This window comes from Phyllostomus hastatus, unplaced genomic scaffold (assembly GCF_019186645.2).
Source record: "Phyllostomus hastatus isolate PE091 unplaced genomic scaffold, TTU_PhHast_1.1 phas_scaffold_12, whole genome shotgun sequence".
NCBI classification, from domain to species: Eukaryota; Metazoa; Chordata; class Mammalia; order Chiroptera; family Phyllostomidae; genus Phyllostomus; species Phyllostomus hastatus.
Genome location: NW_025334007.1, coordinates 19514954 through 19538213, shown reverse-complemented (window position 1 = coordinate 19538213; position 23260 = coordinate 19514954). Strand labels below are relative to the sequence as shown.

Here is a 23260-nt window from a genome sequence, read left to right as displayed (position 1 = left end):
CCTAAAGTGAAAGCTGCCTCTTTGGCACACTTCCCTGTGGTTCACTAAGAACATGCAGCACCCATGGGGACCAAATGCTGAATTCCAGGTCAAAGCCGCCTCTTTGGCGCCGTCCTGTGGTTCACTAAGAACATGCAGTGCCCGTGGGGACCAAACACTGAATTCCAGGTCAAAGCTGCCTCTTTGGCGCCCTCCAGTGTTTCACCAAGAATATGCAGCATCTGTGAGGACCAAAGGCTGAATTCCTGATGGGAGCTGCCTCTTTGGTGCCCTCCAGTGTTTCACTAAGAATATGCAGCATCTGTGGGGATCAAAGGCTGAATTCCTGATGGGAGCTGCCTCTTTGGTGCCTTCCAGTCATTGACGATGAACATGCAGCGCCCATGGGGACCAAATGCTGAATTCTAGGTCAAAGCTGCTTCTTTGTCGCTCTCCAGTGGTTCACTAAGAACATGCAGCACCTGTGGGGACCAAACACTGAATTCCAGGTCAAAGCTGCCTCTTTGGCGCCCTCCTGTGGTTCACTAAGAACATGCAGCACCCATAGGGACCAAACTCTGATTTCTAGGTCAAAGCTGCCTCTTTGGCGCCCTCCAGTGGTTCACTAAGAACATGCAGCGCCCGTGGGGACCAAACACTGATTTCTAGGTCAAAGCTGCCTCTTTGGCGCCCTCCAGTGGTTCACTAAGAACATGCAGCGCCCGGGGGACCAAACACTGAATTCCAGGTCAAAGCTGCCTCTTTTGCGCCCTCCTGTGGTTCACAAATAACATGCAGCACCTGTGGGAACCAAAAGCTGAATTCCTGATGGGAGCTGCCTCTTTGGCGCCCTCCAGTGGTGCACACAGAACATGCAGCACACTTTGCTGCCTTTTGGCATCATCAATAACTTTACTGGAGATTATTTGCTGTGAGTGCTGTTCAGACAGAATTCAGACTCGCAACTTGGATACAACGACTTTATTAACTTTCCCAAGGACCTGGACCTGGCATTACAGTACAGCATCTACGGAAGCTGCTGAGCATTTGCCACAGAACAGTGATTTTGAACATTTTTCATCTCATGACAGCCATAAACTAATTACTAAAATTCTGCAGCACTCCAAAAAATATAATTTTTGCTGATTTGACCAAAAATAGGCATAATTTTGATTCATTCATACTAGATAGCTATTGTGTTGGCTGTTTTCTTTTTTCTTTCTTTTTTAACAGTCTAAGGGAAAAGGGGTCAGTGCCCCTTGCTGAAGAGTCAAGTATTGCATGTGCTAAAAAAATTATCGTGGCACACCACCAGTTGGAAATCACTGGTCTAGAAGGAATTCTCGCATTCCCAAGTGCGCGCTCCTGGGTCATTTCTCATCACAAAGAGGATCCTTGGGGAGATGCTCTAACTTCGTGCCGAGAGAGCAAAGATGGGAAAGTGAGGACACAATTCTGAAGCATACAAAATGTAGACTGGAGGACACGGGGTTGGCCCCCTCTTGCAGGCCACACCCCTCTCACAGGTCTCCCTGGATCTGGGGAACGGATTCGGCCTCATTCACGTTGCGGGATCCACTGGCAATATGGATTTCAATTGTGCTGGCATCGGAACCTGGAAGGGGAATGAGAAGAGGGTTGTGCTGGTGTCCATGGTGTGGAAGGTGTTTCACACGCCTCCCAAGTGTCACACTCATGAGGGCGACCATGGTGCACATTCGTGGCTGTTTGGCCACCTGCGTGCAACTCCAGGAGACACCCAGAGAGAGAAAGACCGCCCCCTGGTGAAGTGAGACACCTCCCAGTCATCTTTTCGAGGACGATGGCACATGGTTTCAGGAGTTGGGGGTGGGGCGTGGGATATCAGGGGGTTAAAAGGAAATGCTCTTCCTGCTAAGAGTCATCCTGGAGGGCTGTGTGATCGCTCCGGGAGCACACCCTCCTTCAGAAGCTGGGGGACTCCTCCTCCATTCCGCAAGTACCCAGCTGGGAGCCAGGTCCTGGGCTGTGCCTGGGAACACAGAGATGCAGGCCACAATGCACGGTGGCTTTTTCAGCTGCTCCCGGGGCAAGTGACTGCCCTTCGTGGAAATCGCCAGCATCCCCACGCCCTGCACCCAGGGGCCTGGCTGCCCGCAGCCGCCTCCCCTTGTGTCCCTTGGGCACCCTGGCCTTGTTCTGTCTTCCGCCCCACGCTGACCCCTGCCGCGGGCCATTACACGTCTCGTTTTCTGCCTGCAAAACTCTTCCCCAGATGTTCTCATGGCTCTGCCCTACACTTGACTCGGGTCTCACGTCCCGTGTTACTTCATTCTCAGGGTGACACGGCCAGGCCACCCTGCCTAAAGCCACCCACCCTCCTGACCACTTCTCTTCATGGCCTTCTCAGTGCCTGGAATACAATACAGTTGTGTTTTTTCTTTTCTGTCCATTCCGGTAGAATGGAGCATCTCAGTGCCCGTCACAGTCCTACCAGGAGTGCCTCAAGCGACACTCAGCACACAGTAGGGGCCCAAGAAACACATATTGAGTGGATCGGTACAGTCGGGTAGGTGGACTCACGTCCACGAGACGCAGCCTTAATCTGCAACCTTGCAGCATGGAGACGGACGAGTAATACAGGAAGGCAGGACAAGCAGAATTCGAAAAGAAACCAGCAGGCTTTGGGAGGACACTTCAGGGGGAAGAGAGACACGGGAGAGAGGCGTGGAAAGATACATTGTGGTGATAGATGCACGTGCTTGGAAATGTGTGCGGGCGCCCGAGTGCCGGGAGAAGGAGGCGCTCTTGCCAAGCACACGGAACGCGGCATACGACACGCACGAGGGCGCGTGGGGAGCGCGTGGGGAGCACGTGGGGAGACTGGGAACGGAGCTCCTGGCATCCGGTGGGTGGGGCTACCGGGGCGGGGCGCTGCTCCACAGCCTGCCGCGCCCAGGAAGCCCCACCACAGAGCGTCCCGCAACTCTCCGTGGCCGCGGTGCTGAGGGGGCCACCCCGCTCTGAAGGCGAGGGGTTGAGCAGAGAACTCAGGGCCATCGCTGCCCAACCCCCGGCGCCAGCTCAGTAAACAAGAGCAGGCTGGAGACCCAGGACCCACTGGACGTCCTCCAACCTTCTAACGCTCGGCCTCCCACACTCCTGTTTAGATAACCGGTGGGCGACCACGGAACCGGAGCTTCCAAAGACCTGCTCGCTCGCGGGGCCACTTGCCTCTACGTTGCTCACCGTCGCCGGGTCGCCACATCCGTTAAAACCTCGTGGGCGTCCGAGGGGCGCCTTTCAAACCCGTTTTCATCACAAGACGTGTTTCTGCCACAACGGAACCCCACAAGGAACTCTTACACAGAGAGGAGGGAAGGGTCCATTGGCAACTTTTATGTTACAATGAGGACTGCAGTGTGAGACTACAATAGTAAGTCTAGCGATCACGGTGACTTCACTCAACACGCCACCCTACAACCCAACCCTGGGGGTCCCCAACAGTCTGCCGCGTCTGAACCCCCTCACTTCCTGTGGTTTTCATTGGACGGCAGCACACGAAGAAGATGCGGTTTTCAGTGGCCAAGGAGCTGACACAGAGCGGTCTGAGGCAGCTGGCCGCGCCACCCCGGGGCGGCCCACTTCCCCGGAGAGGGCCGGCGGGCGGGCGTTAGTCTGAGCTCCGAACACTAGCTAAGCCAGCCCGGTCGGACGCGTCAGCAGGTGGGTGGGCCCGGGGAGCTGGTGTTTGGCTGCCGAGGCGTTGGAGAAATGCAGGCTTTTCCTCAGAGCTGCGTGGGAAGTTTGGGACGGGACGGGAATCGTTGCCTGCACACCGGGAGGACCACGCTAGGGTTCCGCAGGGCACACTTTCAGGATCACAGCGCTGGTCTTTAAGTGCAAAGAACAGACTCCAAGAGCCCCCACTAACCCACTGGATTCTCTTCTTCAATGCCTGCCCCCCGCCACGTGACCTCGCTCAGTGAAATCCCCTCCAATCTCCAGAGGTCGTGCTGCTGCTGCTGCTGCTACGAAGCACAGCAAGTGTGAGTGGCAGGCCCCAAGGGGCAATGTACCTCCTATTCAAAATGCCTTCCATTCCGGGGCAGAGGGGGGAGCGTTTATAATGAATACAAAGCTGCAGTGCTTAATTAACTGCACAGATGGCTCCATTAGAAGAGTGAAAGGTGCGGCGGGTGAAGAAATGCAAGATCAGGGTCACAGCCACCCTAACGTTCCGTGCACACCCTGAAGTGCGTGACGACCCACGTCACCGTGTTTGCGAAAGGACTTTGGGGGAGCCCCAGGCCGTTCCCCCGGGGACTGCCCGCCCCGGCAGCGGGGCCTTACCTGCAGACAGCATGCTCAGGGCCTCGTCAGAAGTGTGCCCGTTGACACGCACCAGCTTCCAGGGAGTGGCACTGTCGCTGCAGGGCGCGCAGGGGTGCTGGTGGGTGGGGAAGGCCCGCTCCGCGGTCGAGGGCATCATGGGCTCCCACTGGACCTCGCTCCTGGGAGAGCGCAGGGGCAGGCTGCAGCCGGTCCAGCCGTAGAAGGCCAGAGACAGGAGGAAGCCCTGGGCGGGGTTCAGCATGCTCTGGGAGGGGCGCAGGAAGGGCCGGCGGTGAGAGCGGGCCCGGGCGGGCTTCCCTAAGCCCCGGGCGTGAGCGGAGTGAGGGACAGGTGCCACCCGGGCCGCCCGCTGGCCGGCCTCACCAGGACCAGCTGGTTTGCACGGAGCAGAGGCTCCTGAGGCAACCAGCGGCTGCGGGAAGCACTCCTCACTGGCGTGGGCTGAGTGCGTGTCACGTGAGCCAAGGGAGGCACCAGACACTCCGCAGGGAGGGAAGCCGTGAACACGGGGCTCACTTTCAAGCCTGCGAATCCGAGTTCCTCCGGCTCCAAAGTGACCTGAATGTGCATGCAGCCTGCCTGCCTCCGGGAGCAACTCCAGTGCGTTTGTTGTAAATGCAGCGTCGTGGACACGCAGGGAAGGGGCACTGGCCCACGGTGTTTCCGCCTTATCACCTCCTGTGTTTCTGGCCACTGTTCACTATTTTTTTTCATGGCCGTGTTATTACGTGGTTGTGTTTAGTCTAAGCTTTTGAAGATTTTATTTAGCCCCGGCTGGCGTAGCTCAGTGGATGGAGCGTGGGCTGCGAACCAAGGCATCGCAGGTTCGATTCCCAGCCAGGGCACATGCCTGGGTTGCAGGCCATGGCCCCCAGCAACCGCACATGGATGTTTCTCTCTCTCTCTCTCTTTCTCCCTCCCTTCCCTCTCTAAAAATAAATACATAAAATCTTTTTTAAAAAGTAAAAAAAAAATAGAAATTTATTCTCTTAAAAAAATAAAGATTTTATTGATTTATTTTTACAGGGAGGGGGAGGGAGGGAGGAAGAGAGGGAGAGGAACCTGCAGGTGAGAGGGAAGCATCCGTTGGTTGCCTCCCACACACACCTGGCTGGGGGAGACTGACCCCGCAACCCAGGCATGTGCCCTGACCGGGAATCAAACCAGTGACACTGGTAGCCTGGGGCATTTCTTCCAGATAAATCCCCTGAGGCCCCAGTCTGCCCAGAGAGCTCCGATGCACTGGGCCAAACAGACCTCCCCGGAGAGAGCCGTACCCACCGAGCACCGTCCCAGGAACCTGTCCCACCTGCGTGTTTCCATCACAACACATCATACTTCCGAGTGCGGTGGGTTGTTTTTTTTTTTCCCCCAAGAAGAAAGTGTAAAAAGAAGATGGACCTACCATTATAAACCACGTGGTCTTTGCCGCGTTTCTGACGTATTTCAAGGAGGCTCCGTGGATGTCTGCCTGCATCTCCAGGTAGAACAAAAGGCTTTCGTTGATGATGTTGGACAGCCAGCTGTCGGGGAAAAAGTGGCCCTCGGATAAGATAACAGGCCGAGGAATGTGTTTTAAGGCGGGGCGTCCGGGAAGGGGTCGGCCCAGAACAGCCCTGGGGAGTGGGGCAGGTGGGGGGGGGCAGCAGGAAGGAGCCAGCGCATCAGAATTTGATCACATTTTTTTAAAGATTTTATTTATTTATTTTTAGAGAGGGAAGGGAGAGAGAGAGAGAGAGAGAGAGAGAGAGAGAAACACCAATGTGCGATTGCTGGGGGCTGTGGCCTGCAACCCAGGCATGTGCCCTGACTGGGAATCGAACCTGCGACACTTTGGTTCGCAGCCCGAGCTCCATCCACTGAGCTACGCCAGCCAGGGCTGATGACACGTCTCCATGTGTGTGATAGCTGATATTTTCCAACGCCGTTTCCTAAAGGGACTGTCTTCACGCTATTGCAGGCCTGTGCCCCCTTCTCGGGAAACAGTGATGGGCCACCGAGGCGTGGGCAGAATCTGACCGAGAGCGATCAGGGCTTCTCAGTCGCGCGCAGACGCAGACGCAGACGCAGCCTCTATGCAACCGCCCAGAACCCATCCTTCCTCGGAAGACGGGCACAGCCTCTGGACAGAGCCCAAGGCAAACCCTGTGTGCACGGGGTTAGGCCCGAATTCTCGGGGGTCCTTGCAGGCGGACCCGGAAGGCCGAACAGGCCCTGGCGGCGTCGTTACGAGCTGGTTTCCGCCTCTCCGGGGAGCCCGTCCAGACGTCGCCCTACCAGAGGGTGGCAGCTGACCGTTCTCTGCACCCGGGCTGCCCTGCACGGGTCCCAGGTGGATTCTGGGGGGGCGGGGAGGGTTCACTTGCAGAGCGCGGGGGTCAGGCAGAATGCCCGCGGTGGGGAGACTGGGGAGGCCAGAATGGCTCTCCACCCTGCCGGCCTCAGCTGGGAGTCATCCCCCCCCGAGGATGCGCCCTTACCCTTGGATCTTCCTAGACTCGGGCATCCGGGGGGTCAAGGCACACGCAGGTGGGCGGGTTTAGAAGGTGCGGCCGGGTCTGTGCTTCCTTATTAACCCCACCAGGGGGCGCCACACCGGAGGCGTCCGGCTGGCGCTTTATATCTAAGTTCAGTAGATTGGACTCTCTGCGAAGATTCGCAGGTTGGGGGGCTTGCCCCCCCACCCGACTCGGGGGCCCCTGGCACTGGTTCAAAGCTTGCTTTCCCAAAGACCCTGCCCTTGGGGGCGTTCCGTTCCCACGAAGAGAAGCAGTACAGCCAGGGGACCCGTGTGCCCCGCCCCCCAGCGGCAGCGAGGGGGAACTGGAGGAAGAGCACCCACCAAACGACGAAAACCAGCATCATCTTGAAAAACCGGGTCTCGATCCTGGCCGCCAGGCGTCGCTCCTTCTCCGTGTAAACGCCTTGTCTTCCTTTCAGCAAGGAGGACACTGGGAGGGACAGGGGGGGCGAAGCCAGGTCCGAATGAGCCCAGGAGGAGAGCGAGGCAGGCACTGCTTCGGCCTGCTCGCAGCCCCTGCATTGCCCTTCTCATACACTCGAGGGAGGGTCTATGAGGGTCTATGATATTTAAAACGTTTGCTGTGGCCCCGGCTGGTGTGGCTCAGTGGATGGAGTGCCGGCCTGTGAACCAAAGGGTCACCGGTTGGATTCCCAGTCAGGGCACATGCCTGGGTTGTGGGCCAGGTGCCCAGTAGGGGGCGTGTGAGAGGCAACCACACATGGATGTGTCTCTCCCTCTCTTTCTCCCTCCCGTCCCCTCTCTGTAAAAATAAATAAATAAAATCTTTAAAAAAATAATAAAGCATTTACGGTGAAACAAGTTTAGATTTACATAAGATTTGCACACGTAACACAGAAAGTTTCTGTTCAGTTGGACTCAGCTTCCCCCAGGGCTGACAGCTTATGTGACCATGGTTCCTTCTGTCACAAGGAAATGGCATGGGTGCAGTGCTATTTGCTAACCTCTGGACTGGTATTTGGACTTTACTAGTTCAGGAACTTCATTCTTTTAAAAATATTTTATGTATCTACTTTTAGAAAGAGGGGGACACACGGAGAAAGAGAGGGAGGGAAACATCAATGTGCAAGAGATACATTGTATCGGTTGCCTCTTGTGCGCCCCCTACTGGGGACCAGGCCCACAACCCAGGCATGTGCCCTGACTGGGAATCGAACCAATGGCCTTTCGGTTCACAGGCTGGCACTCAGTCCACTGAGCCACACCAGCCAGGGCAGGGAATTTTATTTTTTAAAGATTTCTATTTTCTATTATAAAAACGACGCACGCTCGCTATTTTACGACGTGGAAAGATGGAATGTGTTTCCTTGTAGAGACAAGTGGGAGAATGAAACAGTGTCCAGAATGAATGCCCCGAGGCCTACCTAGCCATCACCACTGTTAGCGTCGTAGTGTATCCCTTTCCCTTATTCTGTCATTTTCATTTGTGCGATATAACCGAATCACTACTTTCGTGCAACTTTGTTTAAAAAAAAAAGGCTATGTCTAATACACGCTTTGTACATGGAGATACGAAAAAACTGACGCAAAGAACCTCCCGCAATAAGTTCCTGCGCCCAGCGGTAGCGTGCATCCCACATGCTACAGCTCGCCAGCCATCTCAGACCCTCAGCGGCCTTCCTCCTCCTCCTCCTCATTCCGCACCGGAGAGATGCCGGCCGCTGGAGCGGGGCAGGGGCTGCCTGCAACGCAAGTCCCGGGTCTCGGCCCAGACGTCTTGCCGCTGAATGCTGCTGAGTTACATGATTGCCCTCCCTGGTTCTTACTCGTGTCCTGGGATTACTTTCTCTTCCTGCTGGGCAGACAGGAGACCGAGGCCAGGTACACCCTGGGAGCAGCCAGGCCCGCGACGCCTCAGGCGGCCCTGCACGCCCTCCCCCACCCCTGTCCTCCTTCTGTCCCTGTATCACCTCCACCGTGCTGCAGAGCCAGCCCCTCCTGGGCCCCTCCACGTCACACCTCGGGCGCACCCGGGCGGAGCCCAGCCGGGACGGAGCAGTCCACGCGTGCTGGCCTTGAGCTCCCACGGCCAGTGAACTCGGGCAGCTCCCCCGCTCAGCCGGCGTGCTCACTGCCACGGACGCAAGCCGCTCCCTCTCTGCAAGGGCACGCGGCTTCTGTCGCTGCAGGACGTCGAGTGGACCTCAGGAACCGCGGAAGGACAACGCGCGCCAGTGTCTGAACCCACGGCCACAGCGGGGGCCGCGCGCGGGGGGCATGCTCCCCCCCCCAGCTCACCTGCCGTCACGGTCTTGCGGAACAGGATGGGGTTGGCCACCAGGACGAGCAGCAGCGGCAGGTACGTGGTGACGTAGTGCGGGACGGCGTGCTCCAGGCCCCGCTCGCACCTGGAGGAGGACAACCGGGCGAGTCTGGAAAGGGCCTGCGCCCCCCCCACTCCCCGGGGGGGCCGAGGCCAGAGGACGAAAGCGGAAGGCGTGCACGCGCGCACACGTCGGCTGCTGCGGACTCTGCCCGAGGACACGTGAGTCGTAGCGCACGGCCTCGCCACGCGCAGTGCGTCCCGGAAGAGCCAGGGGGAGCCCCCTCTGGCTTCTGTGTGTCTCGTCCGGGGGTGGGGGGGCACCTGTGGGGCTGGACTGGGGGGACAATTCCCCGCTGCGAAGCGGCAGAGAGAGGAAAAGACGCCCCGCGTGGGGGACTCCCCCACGGGCTCCGCGCAAGGAAAAGACCCGCAGTTCGGGTAAGAGAAAGGGACCCCACGGACGAGGTGGGTTTTGAGCGTCTCCCCTGCGCTGAGCCTGGCTTGCCCGACCGACCCACGCGTGGAGGAGGCAGGTGCTGTCCTGGAGCGACTGGGACGGACCCCCAGCTTTGTATTTCGGTGGGCACCGTGTCTCCTGGTTAGAGGGAGCACCATGACCCCACCGGCTCTTGGCAGGCAGAGGGACCCGGCTTTGCACAGATGGGTCCGGGGCGTCGCCGGTCGCCACGGGGACCTGCTGCAGCGCCGCGCGCAGGCGTGGCACCCAGGTGGGAGCTGGTTAGGTGAGACGTGCAGAAACCCAGAGGGGGAAACCGCGAAGGGAAGAGAGAATGCAAGGCACACCGCGCGGGCGGGCGGCCACCCGCGCCGAGGAGAAGGATGAGGAAGGCAAAGGCAGGGCAGTGCACGCAGGGGGCCGGGTACTGGGGCTCCGCGGCACCGCCGGAGACCACCGACTGCCACGGCCCCTGAGCCGGGACATTCCCTCCCCCGCCCCTGCCCCCGGCGGGGCAGGGCCCCGGCGAGCCGGCCGGTGGGCGCTGGCTTACCTGGACAGGGACGGGTGGTACAGCACGAGCAGCCCCTCGGCGCAGAGCAGGGCGGCCAGCCCCCAGGCCAGGATGTGGTACAGCACCAAGATGCTACAGGGGGGCAGCAGAGGGCGCCGGCTGAGAGGGGGCGCGGGGCGGGGGCGCGGGACACGGTCGGAGGGCAGCCTGAGAGCTGCCTCCTTGTGCCTCTGAGTTCTTGTTGGGTTTTGTTTGTTTGTTTTTTGAGGTGCAATTCATCGAACTCAAAACCGAGCACGGCACAGTGGGCGAGTCCGTGGCATCCAGTATAGGCGCCACGTGGGGCCACCTCAACCCGGCCCCGAACCGTGGTCCCCGCGCCCCACAGGAAGCCCCGGACACACGGAGCTCTCACCCCCATTCCCCTCTCCCCGCCCCGTCCCCAGCCTGTGGCCACGCGCGCACCCCCCTCTCCGTCCCTGCGCGTTTCTCTGCCGGTTCTGACATTTCACCTGAGCGAGGTCACATAGCATGTCCCTCTGGGTCTGGCTCCTTTGGCTGAAACGAGCCTTTCCGGGGGGCGGGGGTCAGCGCCTCCTGCGTACCTGGCGCGCCCTCGGAGCGTGGCGCCCCCCTCCGCGGCCTCCCCGGGTCACCCCCGTACCTGCCCGCGTGTCTGCAAGCCGGCTCCCAGCGGCCAGCCGACAAGGTCCCCGGAGAAGTGGGCGGCGAGGATGCAGCCAGAGCGCAGGGAGCTCCCGGGGCTGCCGACCGCGCCCCAGCCGCCCCGCATAGCTCGCATTCTGGGGCAGGCCCTACCCTTCGTCTCCGTGCCCCCGCCCACCCCGCCCTGCTCCCCCACAGGGAGTCCAGGCGGCCAGCCTGGTCCCGGTGGGGCCGGGAGGAGCATCCCAACGGTTCCGACGCAGCCGCCCCTCCGCCTCCCGCGGGCGACCACGGGCTCTGGGGGCCGGGCTGCCGGCCCAGGGTGCGGCCCCCGCCTCCTCGGGGTGTTACCTCGGAAGGCCAGCCGTGGAGACGCGGGGGAGCGGTCAGGGAGCAGAGAGAAAGGGCGCCCCCTCGACCAGGGGACGGGAGGGGAGGGACGCACAGACGGCACTCGGGGGGCGAGCTGCGCCGGGAGACGCTGCAGCGCATGCTGCCTGCACGCTGGAACCAGCTCCGGGGCAGCCTGGAAATGCCCGTGGCTTGGGAGTGGGGGGTGGCCAGAAGCCCGTCGCTGTTGCGCGCAGCTCAGAAAAGCGGGCGGCTTTCCGCCGGGGCTGAATTGCGTCGACACAGCGCCCTCCATCTCCCCCCACCCCAGACTCGAACCTCGGGCGCGCTGCACGGCGTCCTCAGCAGGCAGGGCGGAGCCAGGGGCCCGGCCTGTCCGTGGTTCCACTTACTGACGCATTCATCGGTTGACTCTTGCCTGCGCCCTGACTGGGGATCGAACTCACTACCTTGGTGCGTGGGGACCCACGCTCTAGCCCCCCTGAGCTCCCTGGCCAGGGCTCCAGTGCCTTCCGTTGTTACACCTGCCTGTCCCAGGCAGGGAACCAAGGCAGCAGTTTAAACGTTAACTTCTAACGACCTTTCCTAGCATCCGGGCTATAAGAAGCAATCCTTCCAACGGTCGCATGCCAAAGAAAACAGCGAAGGAATGGAAGACTCTGGAAGGGCGTGTGGACTTGAGTCCAGCCATCCCCGAGCAGCCTGGCCCCCTGCCCCGGGATTCCTCAGGGAGCCCTCCCCACCAGCTGCCGGCTCCTAATGGCCACCTGCAGGGGGGACTCCGCCCTGCCCTGCCCCCCCCCTCGCTCCTGCCCTTGGGAGGCACGGGCGGGTTTTGCATTTTGCAGCCTTGGATAGTTGCCTCCTGCGTGATGATGATGGGCAAGCCCTGGGCAGGTCCAGACAGCGCCAGGCTGCCCTGTGCGACCCCAGCCCCTCCCCCCAGGGGCGGGAGTGAGGCCGTGCCCCCAACGGTAACTACGGTTACTACGGTTACTACGGTAACAGCAGGGAGCAGACACCTCTTCCAGCTTCCTTTCGGTGCTCAGAGACTGCTCTGGTCTCCACACCTGGTGGTCTGTAGCTCGCTAGTGTGTCACAGCTCTGATCCCCCCTCCCACACACAAACGGAGTGAGGGAGAGCCACCAGACACACACTCTCATGGGGCTTCAGGGACAAGGACTTTGCAGGCTGCTAGCTGCCTGCCCACAAACATTCTCCCTTCTCCTCTCAGTGATAGAGCCTGCATGGCACCCAGGGCACCAGCCTACTTGGCTAACCAACTGCTCTCGCTATCTCTGGCAGGGAAGTGTGACCATGACACTAAGTTCTGGTCAATGATGTGAAAGTGGAAGCGTGTGACACTCCCAGGGAGGCTGCCTCGAGGGAGGTCCCTTTCGCATTGCTCGCTTCCCCCTTCTTGTTGCCTGGAATGCAGATGCGATGGCTGGAGCTTCAGCAGCCATCTTGGGCCATGAGAGGTGGAGGATGGAAATCATGTAATGGGATGGTGGAGCAGGGATACAGAAGGAGCTTGGGTCCCTGATGTCCATCACGAGGCCTGGACTGCTTACCTCTGGCCTCTTTTAGCATGATAGAGAAACTCCTGTCTTGTCTAACTCATGATCGTTTTCTATAGCAAAAACTAATCCCCACAGATCCATCAGGTGAGTTACCTTTAACGGTCTTCCCTAGAGAATTTTTACAAGCAGAGATAGGTGGGTTCTCCACAGATGAGGAACAGTTTGAGTATTAAAGTAAAAAGGTAGGAAGAACAGCCACACAAAGGAAGTAAGCCTTGAACTTCAGACGAGTGAGGCCGCCTTAATGATGGCATATACGTAAGGAAGACCAGAGGTCTTAGAGCAGGGACCCACTGAGACTGCCCAGTGTGTCCTGTAGCCTGACCATACCGGTACCGGATTACTGTATCGACCTTAAAAGTGAATTCAAGCCCTGGCTGGCATAGCTCAGTGGATTGAGCGTGGGCTGCAAACCAAAGCATTGCAGGTTCGATTCCCAGTCAGGGCACACACCTGGGTTGCAGGCCATGGCCCCCAGCAACCACACATTGATGTTTCTCTTTCTCTCTCTCTTTCTACCTCCCTTCCCTCTCTAAAAATAAATAAATAAAATATTTTAAAAAAGAATATTTTAAAAAAGTGAATTCAACAAACTGTGCTCAGACAACTGGATAGCTACACACAAAAAGAGTCAAGGTGAACTCTTCCTCACCGACACACGAAAATCAATTCAAAATGGGTCACAGGCCTCATTCCAAGTGCTCCAACCATAAAACCCTTAGAAGGAAACATAGGTATCGATCTTTGGGACCTTGGGTTTCTTCGATGACAGCAAAATCACACACACACACACAAAATGGGATCTTATCAAAATTAAAACCTTTTGTGCTTCCAAGGACACCATCAACTAAGTAGAAAGACACCTCACTGAAGAAGAGAAAATATTTGTGCATCATATGTATAATAAGGTACTTGAATCTAGAATATATATAAAGTAGTTCTACAACTCAGTAATAAAAAGATCAACGGCCCGATTGAAAGGGGGCAGAGGAAGTGAGCAGACATTTCTCCAGAGGAGGCCCCCTGGTGGCCATCGGGGCATGAGCAGGTGCTCAGCGTCATTAGCTGCTGGGAAATCAAAACCACGATGAGATGCCACTTCACGGACACCAGGATGGTTAAACATGGTCACCACCCAACAAATACCCAGAAAGTAACAAGCGTTGTTGGCACAGGTGTGGAGAAAGTGGAACCTGCACACGTTGCTGATGAGAATGTGAAGTCGTACAGCTCTTTGGAGAGCCGTTCGGCCACACGTTACAAGGTGATACATAGTTACTGTGAGACCGGGAACTTCCGGTCCCCCCTGCACATCCCTGAGTCTGTGATGAAACCTCTTGGTTACAAATGTTTGTTGCAGCCTTGTCCCTCAGAGCCAACAGCGGGAACATCCTAAATGCCCATCAGCTGACACATGGAGAATGTGCCGTATTCCCTTCCGTGGAATATTACTCAGCAATGAACAGGAATGGAGTCCTGACAGCTGCAACGCCACGGGTAAACCTCGGAAACTGAGGCTAAGCTTTAAGAAGCTGGATTCTATTTATGGGCAAACCTGGGGATAGTCGGCGCAGGCGGAGGAGGGGGGAGCATGGGCAGTGGTGGTCACACGATTCTGCGTATGCAGGAAAAGGCGATGGATCTTACACATTTAGATGGCTGGACCTTACAAAGCTATATTGGCAAGCAGGGCTGAACCAAGGGGACTGAAATGGGCCGTGAAGGTGGTGAGGGTCAAAAGCATCCCGGACAGGCAACCAGGCCCCGGACACTCACCTGCACGCGCCCCCCCTCCACCCCCCACTGTTGTGTACGATTGTGTCTTATCATCCCTTGTGCGCCCCAGCCATGGTCACAGCTCCTGGCTACCCAGAGCCTGCTGCCTGCCAGGCACCCCGTTATTGACCACTGGCCCCCACCCCCATCACTACGTTCCCTCCACGGCACCCTCCTGAGGTGGGCGCAGTTTCACCACGGAGAGCCACGCAGCCCAGGGAGTATAGGAATCCGCGGCGCGCGGGGAGCGCGCACGGCCTCCAACCACCCGCAGGGAGGCGCTACCCACCGTGAGGCCCCGCCCCAGGCTGCCCCCGCACCCCGGCATTCTCGGGGTCCATCCTGGGCATAAACACTGTTTTCCTGGAGCCTTCAGAGTCCGTCAACATTTTGCTACCCTCATGCCCATTCTTTTCCAGTATTTGTCCAGTTCCAAACACGTCGTGTACTGGATCCTGTGTGTTCAGGATGTTTAAGAGCCTCACGATTTGGATTCTGCCTTCGGCCTTTTCTAAACAGCGTTGGCCGCGCTGGGGTCAGGGGCCCGCGGACAGGGGTGTCCGGGGCCCCACAGAGCAGGGCGCCAGCCCAGGCAGCAGCAGGCCCCGCCGGCGCGTGCCTACCTCAGCCCCGACGACCTCCGGATCACCAGATAGGCGTCCACCGCGTAGCAGAACAGCCACCAGAAGCAGGCGCTGTAGAGCACCTGGATCCACACCTGTGGGCACGGGGCGGCTGCGTCAGAGCTCCTGGGACCGCGCCGCAGGTGGCCCCGACGCCACCGTGTGAGATGCGCTGGGGGTGGCCCTCCCTCCGACGTCAGGGGGCCGCGGGCGGCAGCCTCGCACCCAGGTGGGCCCCGCGGGACCTGGGGCTGCACGTGGCCGTGACAGACAGGTGAGTCCGTCCGTCCGGGCCCTACGCACACGCTCGTGGGGGGGAGGGGGTGTTCCACACAGCGTAATATACCCAATAAACCAATACTTTTTTTTGTGCCAGCTGCTTCTGAGGGTGGCTGGTTCCAAGGTAAGGACTGTAGGGCGGGAGGGACAAACCACACTATTGCCCCCAGCCTTCGCCCCCGCCCCCCGCCCAGGGCTCCGGATGCTCAGTTCTACAGAGGCAGCTGGGTCTGGGATTTGCGTTTTTAACAAACTCCAGCGCGTCGGTTGTGGTTGGTGGCTGTGATGGGGAATGGGAGGGACCCCTCTGGGAGGAGCCCAGCAGGCGCACAGGGAGGGGGGACCCAGCAAACCACTGGGGGGGGCTCACTCACCGCGCTCCCCACGCAGAAGACGGCTGGCCAAATGTCCGTCCCGTTTCCGTTTTCTCTGGAGATGTTTCCCACGAAGTCGGGGAACCCTAACCACACGGCAGCCCGCACCACGATACCTGGGCGAGAATTCGGTGCGGGGGAATTCCTTGGTATCTGGTCCTAAGTCACGTCCAAAGCTGACTTCTTACTCAGTAAAAAAAAAGGACGCATGGATGCATAGATACATTGATTGATTAACGGATTGGTTAGTAGGGAGACAGAAAAAAGGGAGGGGGGAGAAGCAACACACTTGTTGTTCTGTGCGCAGAAAGAGAAAAATGAGAGGGAGTTACTCAGAAAATGACCCGTGTACTGGCAAAGCTGTGCCCATCACTGGGATCTGCAGTACAGCCGTCACCGGCCATAACTGGGTCCTGATATTGTGTGTTTGCTGGGCCTTCCGCGGTGATTATGTAAAGAACAACCAGCACTTCTCAGCGACATTTTCAGTGTCCATGTTAGCTCAGTGCTTTCACTCCTCAGCGAGGATGTGCTCATTGATTTTTAGAGAGAGAGAGAGAGACAGGAGGGGGGTGGGGAGAAAGAGAGAAACGCCAGTGTGAGAGAGAAGGTTTGGTTGGTCCCCTTCCATTTGTGCTCTGACAGGTGATCGAACCCGCAACCCAAGTAAAGGCTCTGACCAGGAATCGAACCCACAACCTTTTAGTGTGCGGCATGATACTCCCTCCCACTGATGAGCCATCTGGCCAGGGCCACGTTAACTCATATTCACACACAAAAGAATGAGTGAAAAAGCACACTTTTGACGTTGAAAAAGACACTTGATTTGTCCTTTGAAAAAACACATTTAAGATTTTTTCACACATTAGCGGTTGAAAATTTCCTTCTGACGCTTGTTTTTTGTGAGTTTTTTTCCCTGTTAAACCCAGATCTCAAATTCTCCTCAAAACACTGTACACCCTTAAAGTACAGAGCAAGGTTCTTGGTTCAGTAACACGACACTTGTGTTTAAGCATACATGCCCTACAGTACTTTGTGTTCAAGTATAAACTAGGTATAATACTTGTGTTACAGTATACACTAGGTGTAATAATCATGGTAAAGTATACCCTAGCTACAATACTTTCTGTTAAAGCAGGTGCTAGTTACAATACTTCGTGTTAAACCATGCCCTAGCTACAACTCTTTGTGTTAAAGGAGGTGCTAGCTACAATTCCTTGATTAAAGTATGCAGTGGGCACAATACTATGTGTTAAAGTGGGTGCTAGTTACAATATTTTGTGTTAAAGCATGCCCTAGCTAAAATTCTTTGGGTTAAAGGAGACGCTAGCTACAATTCTTTGTATTAAAGTATACTGAGGGTACAATACTATGTGTTAAAGCAGGCGCTAGCTACAATACCTGCCTTAAAGCCTACGGCAGGTACAGTATTTTGTTCACGCATACACGGGTTACAAAACCTGGTTTTAGGCATGCACCCGGTGAGAGTCTGCTGCAAGGGAACTGTCACACGGCACAAAGGCATACACCAGGGACTCGTGAACACCAGTAGACGGTGTAGTACACTAGTGCACGTATATCGTGCAACGCACTAAACACACCCTACAGGACACACCGCTAAATGTGAACTGCACAACTACCAACACCCAAGGGCAATGGGTCTTCTCATGATCAACACATTGCTCCCCAAAAACAAAGCTTGCGTTCTCTAGGAAAAAAGAGAGTGCTTTCGGCATGTAACGCCCCTCGGCGCCCAGTGAACGCCCTGGGAGACAGGCGTCCACATTTCTTGTTTTTCAGTGGCGGCTTCCGGTCACCCAGCTTCTGTGACTGCCGCCTCTGCTCGTGCGCCCACATTTCCCACCTCCCTTCTGGAGGGTGAAAGACTACGCACATGTTCTTTCTGGAGATGAAGGAATATGCAAATATCACTTCGCCGGCCCTCGGAAGAACTTGGAGTGCATCTTGGTTTCTATGGGGTTCCAATTACAGGGATGACATCACCAGTAAGAAAGGTTTCCAAAGTGGCTTAGTAGATAGAATGGGGCAGGAAACCAATTTGGGATGTAATCCCCACAGCAAACCGACTGCAATAGGAAGTCACTGTTGCCCCCTGTCCTGCTCCTTCTAGTCTCAGAAAGTGATGCGTGTTTGTGGTCCAGATTCTTGAGTGCCTCCCATCACCGGGGCAAGAATGGGGGACCTGGGGCCTGGGGCATGAGCACACCTGTGCCCAGGTACCTCTTCAAGGCGTAGAACAAGCCCCGGCCCTCACCTCAGGTCCTGGAGGTGGGGGCCAGTTCAAATACCCTCCATCGCCTTTGCTTCAAGAGCAAACATCGCCCTGGCTGGCATAGCTCAGTGGATTGAGCGTGGGCTGCGAACCAAAGTGTTGCAGGTTTGATTTCCAGTCACGGCACAGGCCTGGGTCGCAGGCCATGACCCCCAGCAACCGCACATGGATGTTTCTCTCTCTCTCCCTATCTCCCTCCCTTCCCTCTCTAAAAATAAACAAATAAAATCTTTAAAAAAAAAAAAGAGCAAACATTACTAGCTGTGGCCACGTAGCTCCGTTGGTTTCGGTGCCACCCCACTGTGCCAAGGTTGTGGGTTTGACTCTTAGTCAGGACACGTGCAAGACTCAAGCAGTGAATGCAAAAAATAAGTGGAACAACAAATCTGTGTTTCTCTTTCTCCAGCTTCCTCTCTCTCTCTGAAATCAATCAACCAATTAAAAAAAAAGTTTAATATAAACATGACTGCCCTGACCGGTATAGCTCACTTGGGTGGTGTCATCCTGCAAAGCCAAAAGACCACCAGTTCGATTCCCAGTCAGGGCACATGCCTGGGATGCAGGTTCGGTCCCCGATCGGGGCGTACAAGAGGCAACTGATGGATGTTTCTGTGGCACATCGATGTCTCTCTCCCTCTCTTTCTCCCTCTCTTCCCCTCTCTCTAAAAATAGATAAATACTTTTTTTTAAGAGCAAACATGACTGAAAAAATACGATTCCAAAATGGTCAGGACCCATGAGCCAAATTGCAAAGGGTGGACAAGTATATGAATCCCAATTCAAACAAGTCCACTGTAAAATTACATTTATAAAACAACTAGTGTCGAAAGTTCGATTCCCAGTCAGGGCACATGCCTGGGTTGCAGACCACGGCCCCCAGCAACTGCACATTGATGTTTCTCTCTCTCTTTCTGCCTCCCTTCCCTCTCTAAAAATAAATAAATAAAATCTTTTAAAAAAACAACTAAAAAAACCCCCAACATTTATAAGACCACTGAACATGCACCAATGGTATTAAGTAATTGCTTTTGATTATTTTAAGGAGATAACGATATTCGTGTTGTCTATGTTTGTGGAATCTTATCTTCTAGAGCGGTGTTCGGAGATTTGTGTGAATGAAATGATAGACATTTTGGGATTTGCTTCCAATCAACGCAGTGGGGAGCAGGATGCGGGGAGGTTCATTATACGGTCTCCCCACGTTTCTATCCACTGGAAATTTCCCAAGAACAGAAATTAAACCAAACAGCCAGCAACATCCAGCCTACGGCCTCTAGAAAGTGCCGTGTTATAAAGGCGCAGGCCAAGGTTAAAGCAGCATTGGTTCGGCGTCTGGACGGGCCAGTCCGTACATGTTTGAGGGTCTGGGGGCTACACTTTCTCCGTCAACCTTGACCTCCGCCCTAGTAGGACCCTAGGAGGGCCCTGGACCACGGGCAATGCCCACGCCCACCCGGGTATATTCCCGTGAAAGTTCCCTTATGGCCACTGGCATCGGGATTTCATGGCATAGTGACATGCCGAGAAATAGTATTCTTTTTTTTTATTTTCTATTTTTAAAAAGCATTGAAAAGTGTAAAGCCATTCTCAGTTTAAGGTCCAGAGAGGAGAGGTGGCAGGCAGAATTTTGTCCTGCATCTGCCCCGGGAGGGCGTCTAAAACCCAAACCTGGGACAGGAAAAAGTCCACACACGAGGAACGGGTTCGTCTCTCCCCGGTGGCATGTAATGACGCATCCATTCTGTTGTCTGGGTTTGCCTTCACTGCCCCAAAGTTTCTCTAGTGAACTTCCGATAACCCGCACACTCAACTGGTTTCTTAGAGACAAAGGTCCCTCGGGCACCACTTGTATCGACCTTTCGTTTGGCAGACTCTGCTTCCTAGTCCTCCAGCCCACTCCCTGGGAAACCGGCGCTCCCTTCTCGGTTCTGCGAGCGCCCAGACGCCCTGCCCACCCGCGGGCCGCGCGCCCGCACCCACGCACCGAGCACATCGCCACCCGCGGGCCGCGCCTCCTGAGGCAGCTCTTAGCAGGTCTCCAAACACCGGCCGCGCGCCCCTAACTGTGCGCGGGGCCGTGCGCTCTTACCCAGGCAGCCGAGCACGTCGCAGGCGATGGCGACGCGCAGGATCCGGGTGGACGCCGGGGCGCGGGCCGAAGCGGGCGGGGAGGCCAAGGGCGCCGCGGAGCCTGCGCGCCGAGGCCCCGGCAGCAGCTGCAGGAGGCCGAGCACCAGGCGGAGCGCCCCGCTGCCCAGGCACAGCGCGTGGAACGCCCGCGGCTGGAAGCTCAGCATGAGCTGCGTGGCGGCGTCCCGCGTGGGGCAGCAAAAAGTCCCGAGGCGCGGGGAGGCCATAAGAACCTGTGTTCGAGGACGGGGCCCAGGTCTGCCGGGACCCCGCGGGCGGGCCTGGGTCATGCGCTGGGCGGGCCGGGCGGGGGGGCGTCATGTGCTCGGGGCCTCTCCCTCCACCCCCTGCCCCAGGCCCCGAGCTGGCAGCAAAGGCGCCGCGCTCGGCGGGGGCTGTGCGCCCTTTGCAACGCCACGAGGCCTCACGAGGGCGATGCCTGGCTGGGAGCGGAGGTGGGAGGGGGTGGAGGAGGGGGAGGGGAAGCGCCAGAGGCCGGCGGGTCAGCTCTCTCCCGCTTCAGCCAGCCTCCCCAGGGGCCTCGCTCTCCAGAATCTCTCCAGAATCCGCAGCCCCGCGCAGACCGACCTCCCAGAAACGCCTGCCTCGCGCGCCAGGTCTTTCCCGAGCGGGACTCGGGCATCCCCAGGCTGATGCCTCGTCACAGGCGCCAGAACGCGTTTGTCAGCGGTGGCTGGTGGGCTCGGGGTGAAAAGAGTGGGTTTTTTTACGGCCTCTGTCCCTCCAGGAAACGATCCGGCGGAAGCAGGACTTTCACTTGAAATCAACAACAACAACAACAACGACAACAACAAATCCTAAACGAAGGGGACACTAGTTGGCCTAACCAGGCAGACACACACACACACACACACACACTGTGCCCTAAGGTCCAGCCCTGTTCCATTGTTTCAATCGGCTCAACGAGCTAGGGCAACATTTTTAACGTTCCCGATGACATTTCAAGATTCCGTTTAGGAAAAAAATATATATATATTACTGAAGTTTCTTCAGATTTCCTTAACGGCTCTCATTGTTCTACATATTCCACTGTGCACAGAAAATCGTACTTGATTCTTTTTTTTTTAATATTTTATTTATTTGTTTTTACAGAGTGGAAGGGAGAGAGAGAGAGGGAGAGAAACATCAGTGTGTGGTTGCCTCTCATAGGCCCCCTACTGGGGGCCTGGCCCGCAACCCAGGTATGTGCCCTGACTGGGAATCGAACCTGCAACCCTTTGGTTCACAGGCCAGCGCTCAATCCACTGAGCCACACCAGCCAGGCCTCCTACTTCATTCTTCATGCTTTCAAGTTTCCAAAGCATATCGGTACTCATGATACGAAAGCATACGGAGTGAGGTTGAAAGGAGTTAAAAGCTGGTTGGAAATAAAAGAACCACCTCCGGGTGACTGCTGTAGTGACCAAAGCTTTATTTACAAAAGAGAAAAAAACTATTCGATTTTTCACCATCCATAAACCTAGTAGGCGCATTGGTAACCGCGAAGCAGATCCCCTTCCACCTCTCCCCCCAGGAAAGGGGCCCCTTTCTAGGTTTTCCTCGGATCAGCTAAAGGTAAAGGGTCCCGAGAGTTTTCCTCCGTCTTCTGTCGCCGAAGACAAATGCAAAGCCTTAGGGTGCGGCGGCCCCCACCCCGGCGGCTCCCCTCCCCCATTGGCGCCCCGGCTTTGCAAGCTTGGAGCGCGGAGGCGCAGCGCGCGCGCGCGCACAGAGCTGCGCCTGCTTCCTGCAGACCCCGACCCCGGGCTTCCTGTCGGCCCCCGGGGACGGCAGACCGGCTCGCGCGGCCAGATGGGAAGCAGAGCCCGGAACAAAGGGCTGCGAGGGCCACCACTTCAAAAGCGTCCGCCCCCGCACGTCGGGAGCCGGGCAGCTGGAGCCCGGGGCAGGCCGACCTTGTCCAAGGCCTGGCTGCTTTCGCGCAGACGTGCTGTCCGAGCCTTGATCTTTACAAAGTCCTGCCATCTGCTTCAGCCCGCCCGTCTCCTCTGGCCTGCGCTCCCGGAGAGCCCGAGGTTGCTTCTGGAGGGGAGCGCGTGGAATGCGCTTTGAAACAAAAGTGAAAAGCGACCGATCTCCTGTGCCGCTGCCCTCCTGCGGAGGGTCGGGGGTGGCCGGCCCATGGCGAAGTGTCTGCGTTGCAGCCTGTGCGTTATGTCCAGGGTGCACGTGCCCACCTCTGTGCGTCCCACGGGCCAGGCTGCGTGCTCTGCGTGGCCCCCCTGCCCAGCTTTCCACGCCTGGGCTTGCCAACGAGCGCCCTAGGTGGAATCGGCTGACATGGTGAAGGTGCAGATGGACCTCAGAGCAAAGCTGCGGAACGATGGATGAATACAAGGCTAGACTTCTGGAGCTCTGGCCAGGTAGGTCAGTTGGTTAGAGCACCATCCTGATATACACCAAGGTGCAGGGTTCAATCCCCGGGCAGGGCATATCAAGAATCAACCAATGAATGCATCAGTCAGTGGAACCACACACATCAATTTTACACCCTCTCACTGCCATCCTCTCTCTCTCTCTCTCTCTCTCTCTCTCTCTCTCTCTCTCTCATCGGATTTTAAGAATTAACAGCAAGGCCCTGGCTGGCATAGCTCAGTGGATTGAGTGCAGGCTGCGAACCAAAGCATTGCAGGTTCGATTCCCAGTCAGGGCACATGCCTGGGTTGCAGGCCACGGCCCCCAGCAACTGCACATTGATGTTTCTCTCTCTCTCTCTTTCTCCCTCCCTTCCCTCTCTAAAAATAAATAAATAAAATATTTTAAAAAAAAAGAATTAAGAGCAAGAACAGATTTCCGAAATGTCACACCAGGAAGAGGGGACTTGGAATTAGGATGGGCAATAAGGCTGAGAGGACAGGAACTTTCTCGTGACTCCGTGCAAGGGCCACACGCAGCAAGGTGGGCAGGGGAGGCACACGCAGGCACACGCAGGCTCGCGCAAGCACCCACGCCCAGGCAGAACCATCCGGAAGTACTGCGGCCACGGCGCCCAATACGAGACGGCGCTGCAGAGCCGCCGCTGAGCACCAGGCGGAGATACCTGCGCAGTGACAGTCGGAGGCTTGAGGTA

General features: G+C 56.9%; 1 protein-coding gene across 1 annotated transcript; it reads right to left on the bottom strand.

The window, feature by feature from the left end:
- Window positions 1-1161: 1161 nt before the first annotated feature.
- On the bottom strand, window positions 1162-20411 carry GPR143 (G protein-coupled receptor 143). The gene is made up of 9 exons (XM_045855802.1): window positions 20129-20411; window positions 15747-15862; window positions 15094-15188; window positions 10133-10225; window positions 9095-9204; window positions 7157-7265; window positions 5720-5837; window positions 4312-4558; window positions 1162-1594 (listed from the first exon to the last, which is right to left on the bottom strand). The coding sequence occupies exons 1-9, from the start codon at window positions 20394-20396 to the stop codon at window positions 1500-1502; spliced, it is 1251 nt and encodes a 416-aa protein (XP_045711758.1). The 5' UTR covers window positions 20397-20411; the 3' UTR covers window positions 1162-1499.
- Window positions 20412-23260: the final 2849 nt, after the last annotated feature.

Bases quoted from the DNA above. Each gene is read 5' to 3' on its own strand.
- GPR143 (XM_045855802.1), bottom strand. From the start codon at position 20,396: ATGGCCTCCCCGCGCCTCGGGACTTTTTGCTGCCCCACGCGGGACGCC. The intron at 15,863-20,128 runs GTAAGAGCGCAC...ATTCTCGCCCAG, and splicing joins CGACGTGCTCGGCTGCCTGG to GTATCGTGGTGCGGGCTGCC. The intron at 10,226-15,093 runs GTAGGCACGCGC...GCCCCCCTGTAG, and splicing joins CGGAGGTCGTCGGGGCTGAG to CATCTTGGTGCTGTACCACA.